This window comes from Entelurus aequoreus, linkage group LG08, assembly GCF_033978785.1.
Source record: "Entelurus aequoreus isolate RoL-2023_Sb linkage group LG08, RoL_Eaeq_v1.1, whole genome shotgun sequence".
In the NCBI taxonomy this organism is placed as follows: Eukaryota; Metazoa; Chordata; class Actinopteri; order Syngnathiformes; family Syngnathidae; genus Entelurus; species Entelurus aequoreus.
Window position 1 is genome coordinate 17,959,792 of NC_084738.1, and position 20,143 is coordinate 17,979,934.

The following is a 20,143-nucleotide window of genomic DNA, read 5'->3' on the forward strand; positions in this document are numbered from 1 at the left end:
ACGTTTTCAACCGGAAGTGTGGCGGGATGTTTAATATTGCACTTTATAAGTTAACCCGGCCGTATTGGCATGTGTTGCAATGTTAAGATTTCCTCATTGATATATCAACTATCAGACTGCGTGGTCGGTAGTAGTGGGTTTCAGTAGGCCTTTAAGGATTCTCTAGTTTGGAAAAAATAAAAAATAAAGATTTTCTGTTTCAGTATTCATACTCCTCCAACTATATTGACATGATGTGTTGAAAATGTGACCCCATCATGTATTCATCATTGCTCTATCTCCATTATGTGCGCCTCATGCTGGACTCTGTGTGCGCGCCTCCCCCCTCCTCCTCTTGCTGGCATTAAGTTCAAACTTGACACTGATGTTGACTCACATTGTCACCCCTCGGTGGCCCTCTCCCTCCCTCTCCCTCCCTCTCTCTCTCCATCCCTCTCTCTCTCTCTCTCTCCCTCGCCATCGCTCCGAGGACAAGAGCGCCCGCAGACGCATTTCTCTCCAGAGCACCCTCCCCTCCCGCGCCGCCGCCCTCTTCCACTCCCTCCGTCTCTCTCCTCTGCACCCTCGCATGTTCGCACACGGTATTGTCAACAAAGCTGGAGAACAAGGGGAACGCGGGGGGGATCAGGGTCATCAAGGTAGACGCGGGACGCCCCTTCGCCTTGACACTCATTGTAAGTTGCAAACTTTCTTTTCTGTCGTATGATAAGTTCAACGGGTCCATGTTGGGGTCGCTGACATTCGGCCGGAAAGTCAACACCGCCGTCCTTCTATCTAAAGCATCTAAAACATCGGGTAAAGATACGACGAGACGAAAGTGTGTTGAATTTGGACGCAAACAATGATACGAGTGTTGACTTTCGACACCATTTTATGCGGAGTTCTTCTAACCCCGAACCCTAATGGATGTCTACCATGCATGCCGGGCGTTATCAGCAAAGCTAAAAGCCAGTAGCATAATAAATGTCATGGCTTCCAGAGTGGCTTCTAATGTACCTTGGCTCCCAAAGGTATACCAGCATTCCAATGTATAACACACACACGTTACGACAGCCGGCATGTAACTAACTCCATTTCTGTCTGTCATCATGAGGCTAATTCGCCACAATGCCGACCATGTGTGAACTCATGCGATATGAACCCCTCCTCCTTCCTCCTCTTTCTTGTCGTCGTCCTCGCTCCTTCCCCCCCCCCGCCCCCCCCCCCCTTGCAGGAGGACGAGTCGGAGGATCGAAGGGACGGCGCCAGGAGCCCAAAGTGACAGTAAACAGGGGGCGAGCACGCACACACGGCAGGACTGCTGCTTTGCTCTCCATGGTGGTCGGGACACTTGTAGTATGTATGAGAAGTTAACCATGCTCAACCTGCAGAGTGGCTCTAACTGGAGCGGGCCTAACAACTGGTACCATGACCCCACCGGTGTACAGACTCAACACAGCACAGGTGAGACCTTCTTACAAGAGACGCTTGAAAAGGACTTTTCACCACGGCCATTTTTTCACCCCGTCCCCCAGTGTCCGAGGGCTGCCTACTGGATACGGAAGGCGGCATGGGAGGTGAGGCGGTAGGAGGCGGAGGAGGAGGAGGAGGAGGAGGAGGAGGAGGCCCGGGCCGAGGGGGAGGCGTGCCCGTGGAGAGGGACGAGGGCGAGGAGTCGCAACTGAGGCTGCAGCTCAAGCGGAAGCTGCAGAGGAACCGCACCAGCTTCACACAGGAGCAGATCGAGGCGCTGGAGAAAGGTCAGGACACAGCACGCAAACGTCGCTATCATGCTTTACGGTCAGTCGGCTCGTCCTGACTCACAGCGTGTTGCATTGGCTTCAGGCAAGGGCCTCCAAAGTGCTGCCTGGAGGCTATTTGCGCCCCCAAAAGAAATAAAGCTCCATTATCAAATGTTGAAATGTCAGGCGACTGAAAGCTGTTTGCTTTTTTTTTAGATAAATTATACAAACATATATTTTGACCTACATTGATTCGGTTTTGTGCTCAAATAAGCTAAGGTGATAAATATCCACTGCTCACTAGTGTTACCATATCTGAGTTATGGTGTAGAAATATGGGGAAACAACTAATATGAATTGTAAATATCATGTAAAAAATATACAACATCAAGTAGCAAGAAACACGCCAATAATGAATAAAGCAAAACATGTTCCAGACCAAAAATCACTTCATATTCTCTATCGCTCGCTGGTGTTACCATATCTGAGTTATTGTGTAGAAATATGGGGAAACAACTACAAATGTGGACTTCATTCACTAACTGTGTTACAAAAAAGATGAATTAGAATAATACATAATGTTGGATATAGAGAACATACAAACCCTTTATTTATTGAATCACATGTATTGAAGTTCAATGTTTTGGTGCATTTGCAAACAGCTAAAATGATGTATAAAGCAAACTATAACCTGCTACCCAAGAATGTACAACAATTCTTCTCAACAAAAGAGGAGAAATATAACCTTAGAGAAAAATCAAATTTAAAACATTTGTATGCACGTACAATTAAAACCTTTAGTATATCAGTATGTGGAATTAAATTATGGAATCGATTAAGTAAAGAAATAAAACAAAGCACCAATATGATTCACTCTAAGAGACTGTTCAAACGACACGTGTTCACAAAGTACACAGAATAGGAATTATGATGAACATCTTGAAATTTTTTTAGAAAAAAATGTTTTTATTAAGACAAAGATTATTTATGTATTTAATAGTTGTATGCTTACTATGGTATATTATTTATTTATTATATATTTGTTCACTGTTCTGTTACAGAGAACAAGGAAATTGGATAAAATTGCTATGGTATGAAAAGGGGTAGGATTAAATAAGCTCTGCTTCTTCGTACTCCTTTTCGGACGTGCTGTAATGAAACAACTGGAATTGTGTGTTGCATTACATTGTATTATATGAATGTTCGAAATAAACTGAAACTGAAACTGAAACTGAAACTGAAAGATGGCCCCTGCATTCATTAACTTTGATGTGGAAAAGTTTGGATCGCCCTGTTAGGGGAAACAGGCTGCAGGCGAATGAGATTAAATTTAAGACTTGTATAAAAAAAAGATTACAATCTTTAATTTTGATTTTTAAATTGCAGTCTAATGTTGTTTTGACCTGCTTGGAGTTTGCGTGACGACCCAAATCTTGTCTTTTCGTACTGTGATGGTACCTACTGGCCACAGCATTAGGTACACATGCACAATCGAACGAGGTCTAATACAAGACCTGTATTAAAATAGATAATAAATCTCAGTTTTGGTTTTAAATTGGATTTTAATGTTGTTTTGACCTCTAGGTAGTTTGCGTGACGACCCAAATCTTGTCTTTTCGTACTGTGATTTTACTCACTGGTCACAGCATTAGGTACACCCGCACAATCGAACGAGATCTAATACAAGACCTGTATTAAAATAGATAATACATCTCAGTTTTGATTTTAAATTGGATTTTAATGTTGTTTTGTCCTGCAGGTAGTTCGTCTGAAGGCTCAAATCATATTGTCTTATTGTAGGATAGTTTTTACAACAACCATTAACTTTAGGTACACGTACACAATCGAAGGAGATCTAATACTAGACTTTTATCAAAAAAGATAATAATGCTCAGTTGTATTTTTGAGTCTAATGTTGTTTTGACCTACAGGCAGTAAAGGCCCAAATTGTATTGTCTATTTTTAGTGTGATTTTACATACTGGCCGCAACATCACAGTACACACGCACAATCAAATGTGATATGATACAAGGCCTGTATTAAAAAACTTATTAATGCTCAGTTTTTATTTTAAATTGCAGTCTAATGTTGTTTTGACCTTCAGGTAGTTTGTGTGAAGACCCAAATGGTATTGTTTGTTTCAAACTGTGATTGTACACATTGGCCACAACATTAGGTACACATGCACAATCGAATGAGACCTGTATAAAAAAAGATACAATGCTCAATTTTGTTTAAAAAAAAAAAAGATCATTGTGTTCAGGTTTTTATTTATTTATGGTCCAATATTGTTTTGACATGCAAGTAGTTTGTATAGAGGCCCAAATCTTATTGTGTATTTGTAGGGTTATTGTACATACTGGCCACAACATTGTCTTTTTCTAGTGTGATATATACATACTTGCCGCAACATTAGGTACACGCGCACAATCGAGTGACATCCAACTCAAGTCAGGTACTAATTTACCAATGCGCCACATCGTACTGAGAGCATTTTATTTTTTTTTAAATTATCCTAAATTAACTTAATTGGGCATTAGAAAGGGTCTCTTTGGGCAAAAACCAGAACATGAACATTGGTAATTGAATACCACTTTGAGTACTGTTATTAAATTGTGCAGGCATCCCTAATTAAATGTCCAGTGAGAGCATACTATCACACTTCCAGCAATCAACCCCGGTTGCTCCTGAAGACAAATTAAGACCACAACTACAGTATTGGACGTTCTCCCAAAAAAGGCCCCCTGGCTGCATAAACAGAGTTTTGATAAAGCATCATTACTGCAACTGCATTATGCAGTAAGATAAGTCTGCTCATATGCACATAGAGAGAGAAAGCCAGAGAGAGGCATCAGAATCCCACCCTTGACTGGATATGGCTGCAGCGGGCCCCTCCAGCGAAATAAGGACGCAATGTCCACTGTGCAGCCGAGTGGAAGTGTATCAGTGTGGTCACTCCGTGCAAATGACATTAATGAGGTACACTGACCTCAGTGCACGGCCGAGGCACAATAACAATCATGTGTTGACACAGACGCCAATTATAACCAAGCCAATTAGAACAATTTGCCGGACAGGCTTAATTTATGGGGTGTGTGCAATATGGATTTGTTAAGCATGTGCTAAATTGCTACATGGGAAATTACCTCATTTTTAGCATCATGTACGAAACAGAGTTATTCTGGGTGAATTTAATAATGCCTCCCTTTGGAAGACATTTCTAGCTTACGTGAAATACAGATGTGCTCAAAGTTGTATAATTATTAGACAAATGACTTCAAAGTTTTGCAACCAATCTTGCTCAAATTTGACACCCTATAGGTGTGTACCAGATTATTCGGTAATTGTGTTCAACACCCTAAAGTTATTCTGTAGTCAATCCTGATTAATGAGAACGCCACCATGTGGTGTGTTTGTCAGAGAAGTAACAGCACAGGCATTACAGTAGGGATGCATGTTGACATATTTTTGCCCTTTTAGTAGTAAAGATAGCTTTCATAAACATATGTATCTGTAGCTACAGTATAGATTGTGCCGGTGCACCTATGTCATTGATATCCACGAACCAAAAAAAATGGTTCTTTTGCAGGTTTGCATTTGTCGACAACAGAAATTATCATTTTAAAATAACATCGTCACATACAGGAAGTCAACCAATCTTGCTCAAATTTGACACCCTATAGGGGTGTACCAGATTAGTCGGTAATTGTGTTGAACACCCTAAAGTTATTCTGTAGAGAATGCTTCAAGTCAGTCCTGATTAATGAGAACGCCACCATGTGGTGTGTTTGTCAGAGAAGTAACAGCACAGGCATTACAGTAGGGATGCATGTTGACATATTTTTGCCCTTTTAGTAGTAAAGATAGCTTTCATAAACATATGTATCTGTAGCTACAGTATAGATTGTGCCGGTGCACCTATGTCATTGATATCCACGTACCAAAAAAATGGTTCTTTTGCAGGTTTGCATTTGTCGACAACAGAAATTATCTTTTTAAAATAACATCGTCACATACAGGAAGTCAACCAATCTTGCTCAAATTTGACACCCTATAGGGGTGTACCAGATTAGTCGGTAATTGTGTTCAACACCCTAAAGTTTTTCTGCAGAGAATGCTTCAAGTCAGTCCTGATTAATGAGAACGCCACCATGTGGTGTGTTTGTCAGAGAAGTAACAGCACAGGCATTACAGTAGGGATGCATGTTGACATATTTTTGCCCTTTTAGTAGTAAAGATAGCTTTCATAAACATATGTATCTGTAGCTACAGTATAGATTGTGCCGGTGTACCTATGTCATTGATATCCACGTACCAAAAAAATGGTTCTTTTGCAGGTTTGCATTTGTCGACAACAGAAATTATCTTTTTAAAATAACATCGTCACATACAGGAAGTCAACCGATCTTGCTCAAATTTGACACCCTATAGGGGTGTACCAGATTAGTCGGTAATTGTGTTCAACACCCTAAAGTTATTCTGTAGAGAATGCTTCAAGTCAGTCCTGATTAATGAGAACGCCACCATGTGGTGTGTTTGTCAGAGAAGTAACAGCACAGGCATTACAGTAGGGATGCATGTTGACATATTTTTGCCCTTTTAGTAGTAAAGATAGCTTTCATAAACATATGTATCTGTAACTTCAGTATAGATTGTGCCGGTGTACCTATGTCATTGATATCCACGAACCAAAAAATGGTTCTTTTGCAGGTTTGCATTTGTCGACAACAGAAATTATCATTTTAAAATAACATCGTCATATACAGGAAGTCAACCAATCTTGCTCAAATTTGACACCCTATACGGGTGTATCAGATTAGTCGGTAATTGTGTTCAACACCCTAAAGTTATTCTGTAGAGAATGCTTCAAGTCAGTCCTGATTAATGAGAACGCCACCATGTGGTGTGTTTGTCAGAGAAGTAACAGCACAGGCATTACAGTAGGGATGCATGTTGACATATTTTTGCCCTTTTAGTAGTAAAGATAGCTTTCATAAACATATGTATCTGTAGCTTCAGTATAGATTGTGCCGGTGCACCTATGTCATTGATATCCACGAACCAAAAAAATGGTTCTTTTGCAGGTTTGCATTTGTCGACAACAGAAATTATCTTTTTAAAATAACATCGTCACATACAGGAAGTCAACCAATCTTGCTCAAATTTGACACCCTACAGGGGTGTACCAGATTAGTCGGTAATTGTGTTCAACACCCTAAAGTTATTCTGTAGAGAATGCTTCAAGTCAGTCCTGATTAATGAGAACGCCACCATGTGGTGTGTTTGTCAGAGAAGTAACAGCACAGGCATTACAGTAGGGATGCATGTTGACATATTTTTGCCCTTTTAGTAGTAAAGATAGCTTTCATAAACATATGTATCTGTAACTTCAGTATAGATTGTGCCGGTGTACCTATGTCATTGATATCCACGAACCAAAAAATGGTTCTTTTGCAGGTTTGCATTTGTCGACAACAGAAATTATCATTTTAAAATAACATCGTCATATACAGGAAGTCAACCAATCTTGCTCAAATTTGACACCCTATACGGGTGTATCAGATTAGTCGGTAATTGTGTTCAACACCCTAAAGTTATTCTGTAGAGAATGCTTCAAGTCAGTCCTGATTAATGAGAACGCCACCATGTGGTGTGTTTGTCAGAGAAGTAACAGCACAGGCATTACAGTAGGGATGCATGTTGACATATTTTTGCCCTTTTAGTAGTAAAGATAGCTTTCATAAACATATGTATCTGTAGCTTCAGTATAGATTGTGCCGGTGCACCTATGTCATTGATATCCACGAACCAAAAAAATGGTTCTTTTGCAGGTTTGCATTTGTCGACAACAGAAATTATCTTTTTAAAATAACATCGTCACATACAGGAAGTCAACCAATCTTGCTCAAATTTGACACCCTACAGGGGTGTACCAGATTAGTCGGTAATTGTGTTCAACACCCTAAAGTTATTCTGTAGAGAATGCTTCAAGTCAGTCCTGATTAATGAGAACGCCACCATGTGGCGTGTTTGTCAGAGAAGTAACAGCACAGGCATTACAGTAGGGATGCATGTTGACATATTTTTGCCCTTTTAGTAGTAAAGATAGCTTTCATAAACATATGTATCTGGCGGCGTGGCGAAGTTGGTAGAGTGGCCGTGCCAGCAATCGGAGGGTTGCTGGTTACTGGGGTTCAATCCCCACCTTCTACCATCCTAGTCACGTCTGTCGTGTCCTTGGGCAAGACACTTCACCCTTGCTCCTGATGGCTGCTGGTTAGCGCCTTGCATGGCAGCTCCTGCCATCAGTGTGTGAATGTGTGTGTGAATGGGTGAATGTGGAAATACTGTCAAAGTGCTTTAAGTACCTTGAAGGTAGAAAAGCGCTACACAAGTATAACCCATTTATCATTTATCTGTAGCTACAGTATAGATTGTACCTATGTCAATGATATCCACAAACCAAAAAATGGTTCTTTTGCAGGTTTGCATTTGTCGACAACAGGAATGATCATTTTAAAATAACATCGTCACATACAGGAAGTGTGGTCGAATAAAAACAATTAAATAAATAAAAAAAACCATGTCCTTTTTAGGAGCAAAAATGTTAATGACAAAAGTAGAAAACCTGTGGGGACTTCAGAGCCCCACTTTGAAATAAAAATGCTTAGGCAGCTCCTCATCTTGAGTCCCTTCATTTGAACTTTCCGCATGTTCCATCACCATCTATAATTCATACAAAGTGCAACAGATAAATATTTCAAAAACGGTTGTAAGGATACATTGCTCAGCCTCCTTGATTTGTGTTTCCCACGGAACGTTTAATTAGTCAACAGTGATATAATGCAGGAAACTGAAAAAAAATCAAAAACACGTACTGTAGGTAATGATTTAATTGAATCTTATCCCAAGGAAAATGCGGTTCTTTTTCTTGCATTTTTGTACTCAACGCTGCACGACTTGTATCTGCTTCACAGAGTTTGAAAGGACACATTACCCAGATGTCTTTGCAAGGGAGAGACTGGCCAATAAGATTGACCTACCTGAAGCCAGGATACAGGTGAGCACGCTGGACCCCTTCATCTTTCATGTCTATCTTGTTTGTAGAATAACATGAGATCAACCCTCCAAGGTGTGGTTTTCCAACCGGAGAGCCAAGTGGAGGCGGGAGGAGAAGCTGCGCAACCAAAGGAGGTCAGGAGGTGTTACTTCCTGTTCTCAGAGCCAAGCCCCCCTAACCACCTCCTTCAACACATCCGTCTATCATCAGCAGCACGGCAGCAGTTCAGGTAAATGCTATTCTATTTGCATTAAAACAGCATCGTTGCAATATCTCTGTTTTATAATTTACAAAGGATTCTCTCCTTTTTTCTCTCGACTTTCCTCCAGGGTCCATGTTGAGTCAGGCTGAGTCGTCGCTGCCCAGCTACAGCTCGCTGTCAGTTTTCTCATCTGGAGTCCAGGTTAGATTCATCCTATATCAGCACTTTGCAAAGAACGACATCCTCCGGGGGCACACCTTACGATACTCCTCGTCTACTTTTACACAACCAATAATCAGCAATTTTAAGCCTGACTTCCTGAATTCTGGAACTGACCAGTGGCGTTAATGAGGAATAACTCAACCACTTAAAACTCACTTTATGTTTCACACATGCAACAATCATTTATGGTTCATTATAAAACTAATTGAAATCATATTTTGTACTTTTTAGCAAGCTCAGCAGGAGGATTTATGGAATTGCAAATAATTCATAGAGGCTCAATGATAACCGCCCGATAGACCAATGAAAAACATGACACATTACCATTCAAACGTGTTGCTAGGCAGATTTAATAGGGCTTAATGAGAACAGCCCCATAGAACATTAAAACAATGGCATAGTACTAGCTAATTAGTACCACTTCTCGCTTATTGATAGGCAGGGTTCATAGGGCTGGAAGGGGAACTGCACTTTGTTTTAAAAATGTTGCTTATCGTTCACAATCATTATGGGAGACATGACAATGGATATATTTTTTAAAATGCATTCTAAATATTAAATAAACTTAAATACACCTCCTCAGTACCTGAGGAGGTTAAACTGGTCACAACTTACAAGGCCTTCACAAATTTTTTTAAAATGTGGCTTATCAACGCCTACAGCTGCCAGCACTAAAATATTACCTTGTTTTGATGCTAAGATAAATGTTATGTTGTGATGTTGTATTTTATTCTTTGTCATATTATTTTTTTATTTTTCTCTCTCTTTCTTTCTTTTTCTTTTAAATTGTAATGTTACTGCCTTTTGTACATCATGGCCAGGGGACTACAGATGAAAACTAGACTTCTGGCTAATTCTGGCTTTTTTAACCATGTGTAATCATGTGTTTTATGAAATTGCATTGTCCCCTTTGAAAAAAAATTATCTAAAAAAAATATATATATATAAGTCTGCTTACAGCGGAGCCAATGGGAGCTCCTCTATTCTGCCCATAAAATCCAATAAATAACCATTCAAAAAGCGCCAACAATACTCCATTTACATTTCGAGACTTGAATATTAACCAAGTATCAGTGATGTCGTTTTTATAAGTGCGAACACAGACAAACTATTTATAGTGGTGACGTGATCACTACCGTGTGTCCCTATGTTTACATCATCGGGTGGTCTGCTGTTTCCTCGCTTCCCTCAGCTCCCTGGAAGTTTATTGTAGATCATAAATCAGGCCTCTCACCTGGAAAGTAGATGGCTTAGAATATAATCCAACAAGTTGGGACACTTTGACAGCCGTTTAGGACCCGGAACTGGCAAGAACGACACAAAAATACACTCGGTGCCCCGCCCACAGCCCGTTTCTTCGCGAAGATTGTGAGACATTTTTCATCTAAATTGGACTATATGAACATCCCAGCAGTCCGCATCCTAATGACAGCAGACCTTGTACAGTAAGTGATGTTTTATTATGTTTGTTGGCTCTCATAAAGTCTGCTGTGAGCAGTAATCAGTAATGAAGAAAGAAAAAAAGCAAGTGTAATGCGTTTTTTAAATTAATGCGCCGCGTATGCTTAAAATGATCAAAATACGTAAATATTAAATGTTATTATAAATGTGCCTGTTACTACCTTACATATATACTTACATCATGTATATAAAACCCTAATGGAGGTGTTTGGATGTTATGTAGGGGCTTTATAGGTCAGAATAGAGCGGCACCCGTAGGCTCAATTGTAAGTGGACTTTTGCAAAATAAAAAAAAAAGTGCAGTTCCCTTTTAAATTTGTTGGTACTACTACTACTCATAGAAATACTATCACTAATTGTTGGCTTGGCATTATCAATTAGAACTGCTCTTTAGGCCAAAGACAAAATGGGATATGACTATCGCTGTTGCTACTACAACTACTCACATGTTGCTTGGCAGAATTCATAGGGCTCAATAATTGTTGCGCTTTAAGATACATACTACCACTACCCACTTCTCGCTTGTTGATAGGCATAGTTCATAGGGCTTGATCAAACTGGCCTATAGACACTTTTTTTTTTAAACGGTCTACTACTATAGACCAATTGAAAAAAATGGTGTACCACTATTGACCACAGTGGCGCAGTGGTTAGCGCTAGTGCTTTTTAAAAGTTAAAGTTAAAGTACCAATGATTGTCACACATACACTAACAAAATCTGTGCAGATTTTTCACCAAAGAACCACCATGACATGTTGTAGACCACAAGGAGGTGTTTGAATATAGAAAAAAATCATCATATAACCCCTTCACCATGTATATTTAATATTTTTGGCCATTGTAACATTACACCAATTTTGAACAGTAACACTGTGTTTGAAAATGTAATTGATTCTTTGTACCACCGTTTGAGAATCACTGCTATTGTCTATTTGAACAAAATGGTATACTAGTACAGACAAATAGAAAAAAGGTATACTTCTATAGACTAATTGAAAAAAAATGGTATAGATATATTTTTTTAAATGGTATAACACTCATTTGTTATAATAAGTCCTATGTCTCAACAACTGCCCTATAGGGTAATAAAAAAGGCATCCATCTACAATGATTAATATTAATAACCTGTTATCAATACAGTAAAATACAAGAATATTTATTTTGGCATGTATTGTTCAGAAGTAATAGTTTTGTCTCGTTGGCTGCATGACTGGAGAAACATATTAGAAACCCTTCTATGGCTCTGCATCCTTTCAAACTATATTGTTTTTTGAAAAATGTAAAGTAAGAATGAATATAAAATACAAATGCATTTCAGTTTTAGGACTTTAATAGTGGAACGAGCTCAGTGATGAGTGGAAGACATGTAGTTCTTTGTTAAGGTTTAAGAAAGCCTTGAAAGATGAAATAATGGAAAATTCTAAAACAAAGCAACGATTTCTTTCATCCCATTGATTTTTTGAACATTTATTGTTCCAGGCAATCTAATGTTCAGTGAATATACAGGATAGGCAAATATAAGCCTTGGCTTCAGCCTATTCCTTTTTCGGTCATTGTTTTTCTTTTTGTGTGTGTATGTGTATGATTGTTAATATGTATCATCTGTGCTGTTAAATTGATCACACAAAAAAAATGGATTATATGACCGAAATAAACTTATAATAAATTTAATTCATTCAAACTATAAAATATTTTAAAGAAAAATAAAAATTAATTATTATTACCTTTGAGTTAATACACATCTTGTATTGGATCTCATTATATTGTGACTGTGCTTCTGAGTGTATAAAATACGCCACTCCAGTACCCTCTAGCTGTTAAATCTTGTTACTACACCCAGCATGCTAATAAACAAACCCTTAGTATATCAGTATATCAGTATGAGGAATAACATTATGGAATGGATTAACCAAAGCAATCAAACAAAGCACCAATATGATTCACTTTAAGAGACTGTTCAAACTACAAGTGTACACAAAGTACACAGAACAAGAACTATGATGAACATCTTGAACCCTGTTTTTTTTTTCCTTTTTTTTTATTGAGACAAAGATTATTTATATATTTAATATTTGTATGCTTACTATGGTATATTAATAATTTATTATTGATCTGTTCACTGTTCTGCTACAGAGAACAAGGAAATTGGATAAAATTGCTGTGGTATGAAAAGGGGTAGGATTAAATAAGCTCTGCTTCTTCCAACTCTTTTTCGGACGTGCTGTAATGAAACAACTGGAATTGTGTGCTGCATTGCATTGTTCGAAATAAATTGAAACTGAACTGACCCGAACTGAACTGAACAATAGCTTACTTCTTGTGTCTTTTCTCCACTGTGTCCCCTCACCTTGCATCATCCCGTCCATGATCAGTCCATCCCTCCCCAATCGGCCTCCTCCTACTCCTGCATGTTGCCTCCATCTCCATCTGCACCGCGCAGCTTTGACTCATCAGCATACTCCTCCCCTCACCTGCAGACTCCGCCCTCAGCCAACTCCAACACCGGTGAGTGCCTTCTCAGCAAGCATCGGTAGACACGTCTTTGAGACTGACCACCTCTTCCTCCCCCCTCGACCATTAGGCCTCATATCACCCGGCGTCTCGGTGCCGGTCCAGGTCCCGGGAACTGAGCAGCAGGGCATGAGCCAGAACCTGGGCCAGTACTGGGCCAGGTTACAGTGAACGAGCACCGGCCTGACAGAAGAAGAACACAAAAAAGAAGAGTGAAAAATACAATTACACTGGACTGAGCTTTTGCGGATCGAAAATAAGCTCCAATGTTTACACATTTACTCAAGAGCAGCTTTGGTTCTATTTGACAGTACGCTGCTGGGATTTGCTTAGCATTTGCTCAGGCTGCAGGGTAGCATTAGACATAGTTTGGGGTTAGGTTTAAAGGGCGTGGACTGTTTCACTGAAGGATGCAGCGCTACTCAGTAAATGCCAGGAAATGTCTGTAGAGTATTGTGCAGTGGAACCACAGTGTAAGAAGCTGTGCAAAACTTTCCAACACACAACATACAAAGCTGCACTTTGTGGACTTAAATCTGCTTATCCATTCATCCAAAATGAACAATATGGTTATACATGTCAACACAGTGTTTTATATACCAAACAAATCCGGTAGATCAACATATTAGGAGGCTTTTTTTTTTATATCACTAGTGAGCTGCTGACAATCAATCCTGCCTGCATGCACTTCAGACTCACAATCAAAGCAGGATGGAGAGGAAATACTGTGAAATTCTACTGCGACACCGCCATGGCAACATTATAAAACCGTGCATGTGCAAACTCAACCACAAGACAACCAGCTACTGTGTTGTACAAAAAAAAAAAAAAAAAAGGCTGCTCACACTCCTATGTCCATGCAACTCGGTTTGAGCTGTCGCCATTTGTCTTGAAAAATGCTATTTATTTGTCTTTACACTCCACAGGTCCTTAGTGTAATGTTTATGTTGCTGTGTGTGCGAGTGTGTGTGCGTGTGCGTGCGTGTGTGTGTGTGTGTGTGTGTGTGTCGTGTTAGTGAACTGTTTAGCTGCCAAGAGTCAACCCTTTTGTGAAGGCCTTGGATCCCTTTAATGACAATAAAACCGCGTCATCCATATAAAATATCAGCGCTCTTTATTTGTGATTAAACCGACATTTACATAGCATCGTGTTTTTGATTGATTGATTGAGACTTTTATTAGTAGGTTGCACAGTGAAGTACATATTCCATACCATTGACCACTAAATGGTAACACCCGAATAAGTTTTTCAACTAGTTTAAGTCGGGGTCCACAATAAATAATGATAAATGGGTTATACTTGTATAGCGCTTTTCTACCTTCAAGGTTTTCAAAGCGCTTTGACAGTATTTCCACATTCATCCATTCACACACACATTCACACACTGATGGCGGGAGCTGCCTTGCAAGGCACTAACCAGCAGCCATCAGGAGCAAGGGTGAAGTGTCTTGCCCAAGGACACAACGGACGTGACTAGGAAGGTAGAAGGTGGGGATTGAACCCCAGTAACCAGCAACACTCCGATTGCTGGCACAGCCACTCTACCAACTTCGCCACGGCGTCCCCATGATACAGATACAGATATATACTATCAGATATATACTATCATCATAATACAGTCATCACACAAGATAATGCTATCATCGGCGGTCACTCGAAGCGAGTATGACGATCCTCTTGGTGGGGGGGGGGGGGGGGGGGGGTGCACAGACACGATCACCACACGATCCTTGGCAAATCCGGGTCAGGGTCCAGTGGAATGGAGTCCAAGACGACTGGAGACCCTTTTCTGCTGCAGCCTTCACCCGCCATCCCAGCCGTTGTGACCCTCCATAGGGTTAGCAATCATCCTCCGCCTGTTCCACCGTTGAGGTCTTGGGTTGTTATTTCCCCATAACTGGGCCCACATGGATGTGGGGGGGCCTTCTTCCGCCATCGCAGCCGTTGTGGTAGTTCTTACATCTACCGTCTTCCGCCTGTTCCGCCGTTGAGGTCTTCACCGTATCCCTGGCTAGGGGGCAGTCAGGTACTAGGCCTTTGCCAATGGCCACCTGGGGTAACAGTAGTAAAGGGGTTAACCTCCTAGTGCCCAAAGACCCCATAGAGGAGCCTCCACTGCCGGATGCACTTTAACGTCATGCCCAGGACCGATCGTGTGCTAATGGCATGCATGACTCGCACAAGGGGCTCCTGAGGAGGGCAAGGGATGGAAAGCTAACACTGAAATTAGAGATGGAGACGCACTATCATACAGTAATGGCCTTCTGAGACGCTATGGGAGATGCCTAAGCTATCCCACTTAATGCAGCGTCGTTAATTTCCCTTGACCAATAGACCAAAAGTATTGGGACACAAGAAGGGACAGCGGAAGGAAATGTAAAGCTACAGTATAACAGCTTTTGTTCCTTTTGAGCATGTGTTTGCACAGAAATGCACTTATGATGTCAAAAGTCAGCTGAAGTTCTTCCGTCATGAATTGTGCTGTCCACTAATACGTATCCAAAATGTGTTGCTAAGGGGGCGATGGTTAAGTTTATTTATTTGTTGTCCTGTCCAGCCACTCAGGCAAATCATATTGTTCATTTAGATGTCCATATTTGCTGCACAGATTTACGTTAAAAAGAGAAATGTGGGATACTTCTCTTGTTGCCTTATAAGTATTTGACTTTATTAAATGGATTATTATTAATGATTGGCGCAGCCGGACCAGAGCAGGAGGGGATAGAAAGAAGGGGGGGAAAAAAGGAAGACACAGGGAGAAATTGTGGGGACAAGAGGGAGATTAGACAGAGAGACGACAACAACAACAACAACAGAAACAAATAAAATAAAAAAATAAATACTAAAATAATTATATATTGCATATAGTAAATATTTACAACTAAACCCCAACACAATTGTTTGTGTTGAGATTTATAAAATTTGGACTACTTGCTTTTTATTTCCCCACTTCTGTTTCTCCACAAGATGGCGCTATTTCTTCCTATTGAAAGCTTGCAACAAACTTTCAGAGTTTACTATTCTGAAAGAATGTCTTGCTATTGAAATAAGTGTGTCACTATCAAAAAAAATGTGTGTTTTAACTGCACTTCAGCTTTCTTATTATCATAAAAAAAATATGTAAACATATTATAATCCTTATTTGATTGGTATCTTTCAGGGAGAGGTTCGTTGTAAAGAAAAAAATTCAGACATGTTTAATAACAAAAAAGAGAAAAAAACAAAACAGCAACAAAAAAAGTAATGAATATGAAATTAAAAGAAAAATAACAATAATATAATAAAGTGTTTCGAACATGTACAGTCAGTGTTTATATCCCATGTTTACAATTTCACATTCAAACATGTCCAAAAAGGTGTAGGAAGAAGCCAAGTTTATTTAATTTACCTCTTTTCCGTCTATATTTCTAAAAATTTCCTTTTTCAATGCTTAACACAACAACAAATACATTAATAAAAGAAAAAAAAATACACAATTGGCTTGTTTAGGGTAAAAAAAATATATAAAAAAAACCAATAATACATTGTATTTTACCAACAGTTTTTAGAGAAACTGGGATTTATTTTTTCCGAGGTCCTTGAGTGCGCGCTTTAGTTTAAAATCTAACACTGTACAACAAAGCATACAAATCCATGTTAAATAAAAACAGTACGCAAATAGTCTTTGAAATGTATTTCACTGGAAAAAGGCAATAAAAAAAAACAGTGGAACTAAGTAAATTATACTGACTTTTAAGGGATCAAGTAATTCTAAAAAAAAAAACTTTTTTGATGTAAAAAAAAACAAAAAACTTTGAATATATGATATTTTTACAGCAGATTTGGGGAAGATGATATTTTTGGTCATTAGGCTCAAAAGTGGGTAGATTTTTTAGGATCTGTTAAAGGGGAACTGCACTTTTTTGGCGAATTTTGCCTGTCATTTCCAATCACTATGTAAGAAAAGAACACCATTTTTTTTTTTTTAATGCATTCAAATTTGCGAAATACATCCAAAAACCGCCAACAATACTCCATTTACATGCTGTGACCTGAATATTAACCAAGTATTAGCGACATTGTTTTTATAAGAACTAACGCCCTGGAACTATTTATAGCCACACCGTGATTACAGAGCGCTAACTAGCGTAAGCAGCTATTGACATATTGAGCTGGTGAGCCGCTGCATCACCTCTCACGCGGGTAGTAGCAAGTTGAGGCCATTTACCGAGAAGTTGATCAACTTTGACATTCAACTTGGACATGGAGATTGCCAGAAAGACATTGAAAGACTTTGCACTCATCTTTTCTATTTTTTTTTTTAAACCTCCGTGAAGATTATAATTCTAAATCTAAACGGGAAGATATGAACATCCCATCTGTTGCCATCCAAGTGAGAGCAGACTATGTACAGTAAGCAAGTGTTTTATTATGTTTATAGTTTAAATTTCTTGTTTAGCACTTAGCAATAGTGCTACTTGCTAGATCTGCTTAGCCCTTACCTTCTAAAACTTGTTGCTCATCCTCCTTATATTCAGACTCAAAAAAATACGGTTCTGGATCATCATTTTTCCCAAAGTAGTCGGTTTTAGCTTTCATGGAGTCTGCCCTGATTAGTAGTAGTTGTTATTTTGTTAAAGGAAATAACTAAGGTTGTGATTTTAAAAAAAGCCTTTTTATAGATTTTTATAGATATGCATGCTGGTTCTAGCTGTTGGGCTGTTTCTGGTTTTATATTTTATTTGTTTTTATCATCTTTTATTATTAATATTATTATTACTATTTTTTTTTACACTGTGGCACTTTGAGGTTACTTGCTCAATGTAAAGTGCTTTTTACAAATAAAATCTATTATTATTATTATTATTATTATTATTGATGCGTCTGTGAAATTAATACGCCGCCGTATGCTTAAAATGACAAAAATACGTAAATACTACATGTTATTATGAATGTGCCTGTTACTACATTACATACTGTATATACTTACAGCGTGTATATAAAACATGGATGGACATTTTTTAGAGCGTTTTAAATGCAGAATAGAGCAACATTTTTGGCGGACTCTTGCCGGTGTTTATTTCCAAGTTAGAAGGCCTAAAAAAAGAAAGACATACAAAATATGTTCTTGGATTGTGTTCGTAAGGATTGTGAATGATAGACAATAATCAGAAAAAAGTGTAGTTTCCCTTTGAGGGTCCCAACACTTTTGTCCATATACTGTAATTCAGTGGCGGCTAGTGATATTTCAAGGAGGGTAAGTTCATTTTCGGCCCACAGCAACACCTGCTGCTCGTTCGGGAGAGTAACAGCAGAGCGACAGAAGTCAGGGTTTCCAAACGTGTAAAATCTCCAATAACACCAGAAATAGATGCTGCATTTGTTGTTGGTCGTTTTTTTAACAAAGAAATAGTCACTACGGGGATTAGAAAAGTCTCCCGATTAACACAGAACACATCTGAATGAAATTTTAAAAATGCTCCTTTGGTGGTTTATATTTCCAGATCCCTATTTCGCTCATTTAGCTGTCAATCAAAAAAAGATTCCGCCTCAGACAGATCATCCAATCATCATGCAGAAGCCCACCGGTTTTGACCGGTGCACCCAGAACAGCCCATATCACCCTTGTTTTATCCAGTCTTCATTGGCTTCCAGTTAAATTCCGCATTGAGTTTAAAATTTTAGTCCTGACATTCTGTGCGTTGCATGGTGGGGCTGACTTGTTTTGCCCCTACTCTTCAGGGCGCAGCCTGCGGTCTTCAGGCCAGGGTCTTCTAAAGATCCCGAAAACTCGTTTTAAAACCCGTGGAGACCTGGGGCCGTACTTATCAAGCTTCTTAGAGTGCCATTTTACACTTAAGTCCTGAGAATTTGCGAAATTTAGTCCTACTCTCAAACTTAAGAATAAAAGCTTTTTATCAACGTTCTTAAGTCTAAGAATCACTCCTACTCTCCACGATATTTAAGAGACCTTCAGAGGTGTCTTAAGTGGTTAGGAGTTGCCAGCAGGGGATGGCACTGAGGCGAGAGAGACGTGCGCGAACATTCAGGGAGCGGAACGATGTTCTGGATTTGTTTGATGACGAGCAGCTGATCAAATGGTATCGTTTAGACAGAGCGGGTATTATTTTTGTCACAGATTTAATACTTTTCAATTCCATGTTGATTTCTGCATGTGGCTGCAGCGGGCTAGTATATATAGAGCCACCCACACCAGTTTCAAATGAGTTGCCTAATTAATGAATTGGAAAGAAAATGTTATGACAGTAGCGTGTGTGTGGCCCTGAGGTGAGTGACGTCAGTGAGTGTGTGGGCGACAGAAGAGAGGGAGCGGTAGCGTGAGTGCCGGCGGGGACTAGTTTGTTTTGTATTATTTTGTAGTTTATTGTCAAAATATACACTCCCATTGTCCACTTAAATATTTCCAAGATATTTCTTTATTCTTAGACAACGGATTCCCTTCCGTGATTGGTCATTTCTATGGACACAGAAATGACGTCACCTAAAATTCCATTTACGGCACATAGTAATGTCGTAATTCAGCTCTGAGTGTGACACTTAAGATTCAGTCCTACACTTCGCTGAAAGTGTGAGTAAGACGCTTGATAACTAACTTTTAAGTGCAGCTTTTAGCTAAGAATTTATTTACTCTTAAGTCAACTCTTAGCAGACTTCTTAGGAGTCATTCTGAGAAGCTTGATAAGTACGGCCCCTGGCATTGCAGGCTATAGCTCCCAGACTCTGGAACAATTTGCACCAGTCTCTTCGTGATCTTGACTGTATTGAAACTTTTAAGAAACATTTGAAAACTTCTCTTTTTAGTAAAGCTTTTAGTTAAAGTTAAAGTACCAATAATTGTCACACACACACTAGGTGTGGTGAAATGTGTCCTCTGCATTTGACCCATCCCCTTGTTCACCCCCTGGGAGGTGAGGGGAGCAGTGGGCAGCAGCGGTGGCCGCGCCCGGGGATAATTTTTGGTGATT

General features: G+C 39.5%; 1 protein-coding gene across 1 annotated transcript in view; it reads left to right on the top strand.

Moving 5' to 3' along the window:
- The first annotated feature begins 486 nt into the window (after window positions 1-486).
- mmp25b (matrix metallopeptidase 25b) overlaps window positions 487-20,143 on the top strand; it is a 55,337-nt gene continuing 35,680 nt past the window's right edge. The window contains exons 1-8 of the mRNA XM_062056469.1: window positions 487-674; window positions 1,214-1,443; window positions 1,515-1,739; window positions 8,699-8,781; window positions 8,854-9,010; window positions 9,111-9,184; window positions 13,039-13,171; window positions 13,248-13,333. Of these exons, the coding sequence (XP_061912453.1) occupies window positions 1,338-1,443; window positions 1,515-1,739; window positions 8,699-8,781; window positions 8,854-9,010; window positions 9,111-9,184; window positions 13,039-13,171; window positions 13,248-13,333 (864 nt within the window). The 5' untranslated portion in view covers window positions 487-674; window positions 1,214-1,337. The remainder of the gene's footprint in view (window positions 675-1,213; window positions 1,444-1,514; window positions 1,740-8,698; window positions 8,782-8,853; window positions 9,011-9,110; window positions 9,185-13,038; window positions 13,172-13,247; window positions 13,334-20,143) is intronic.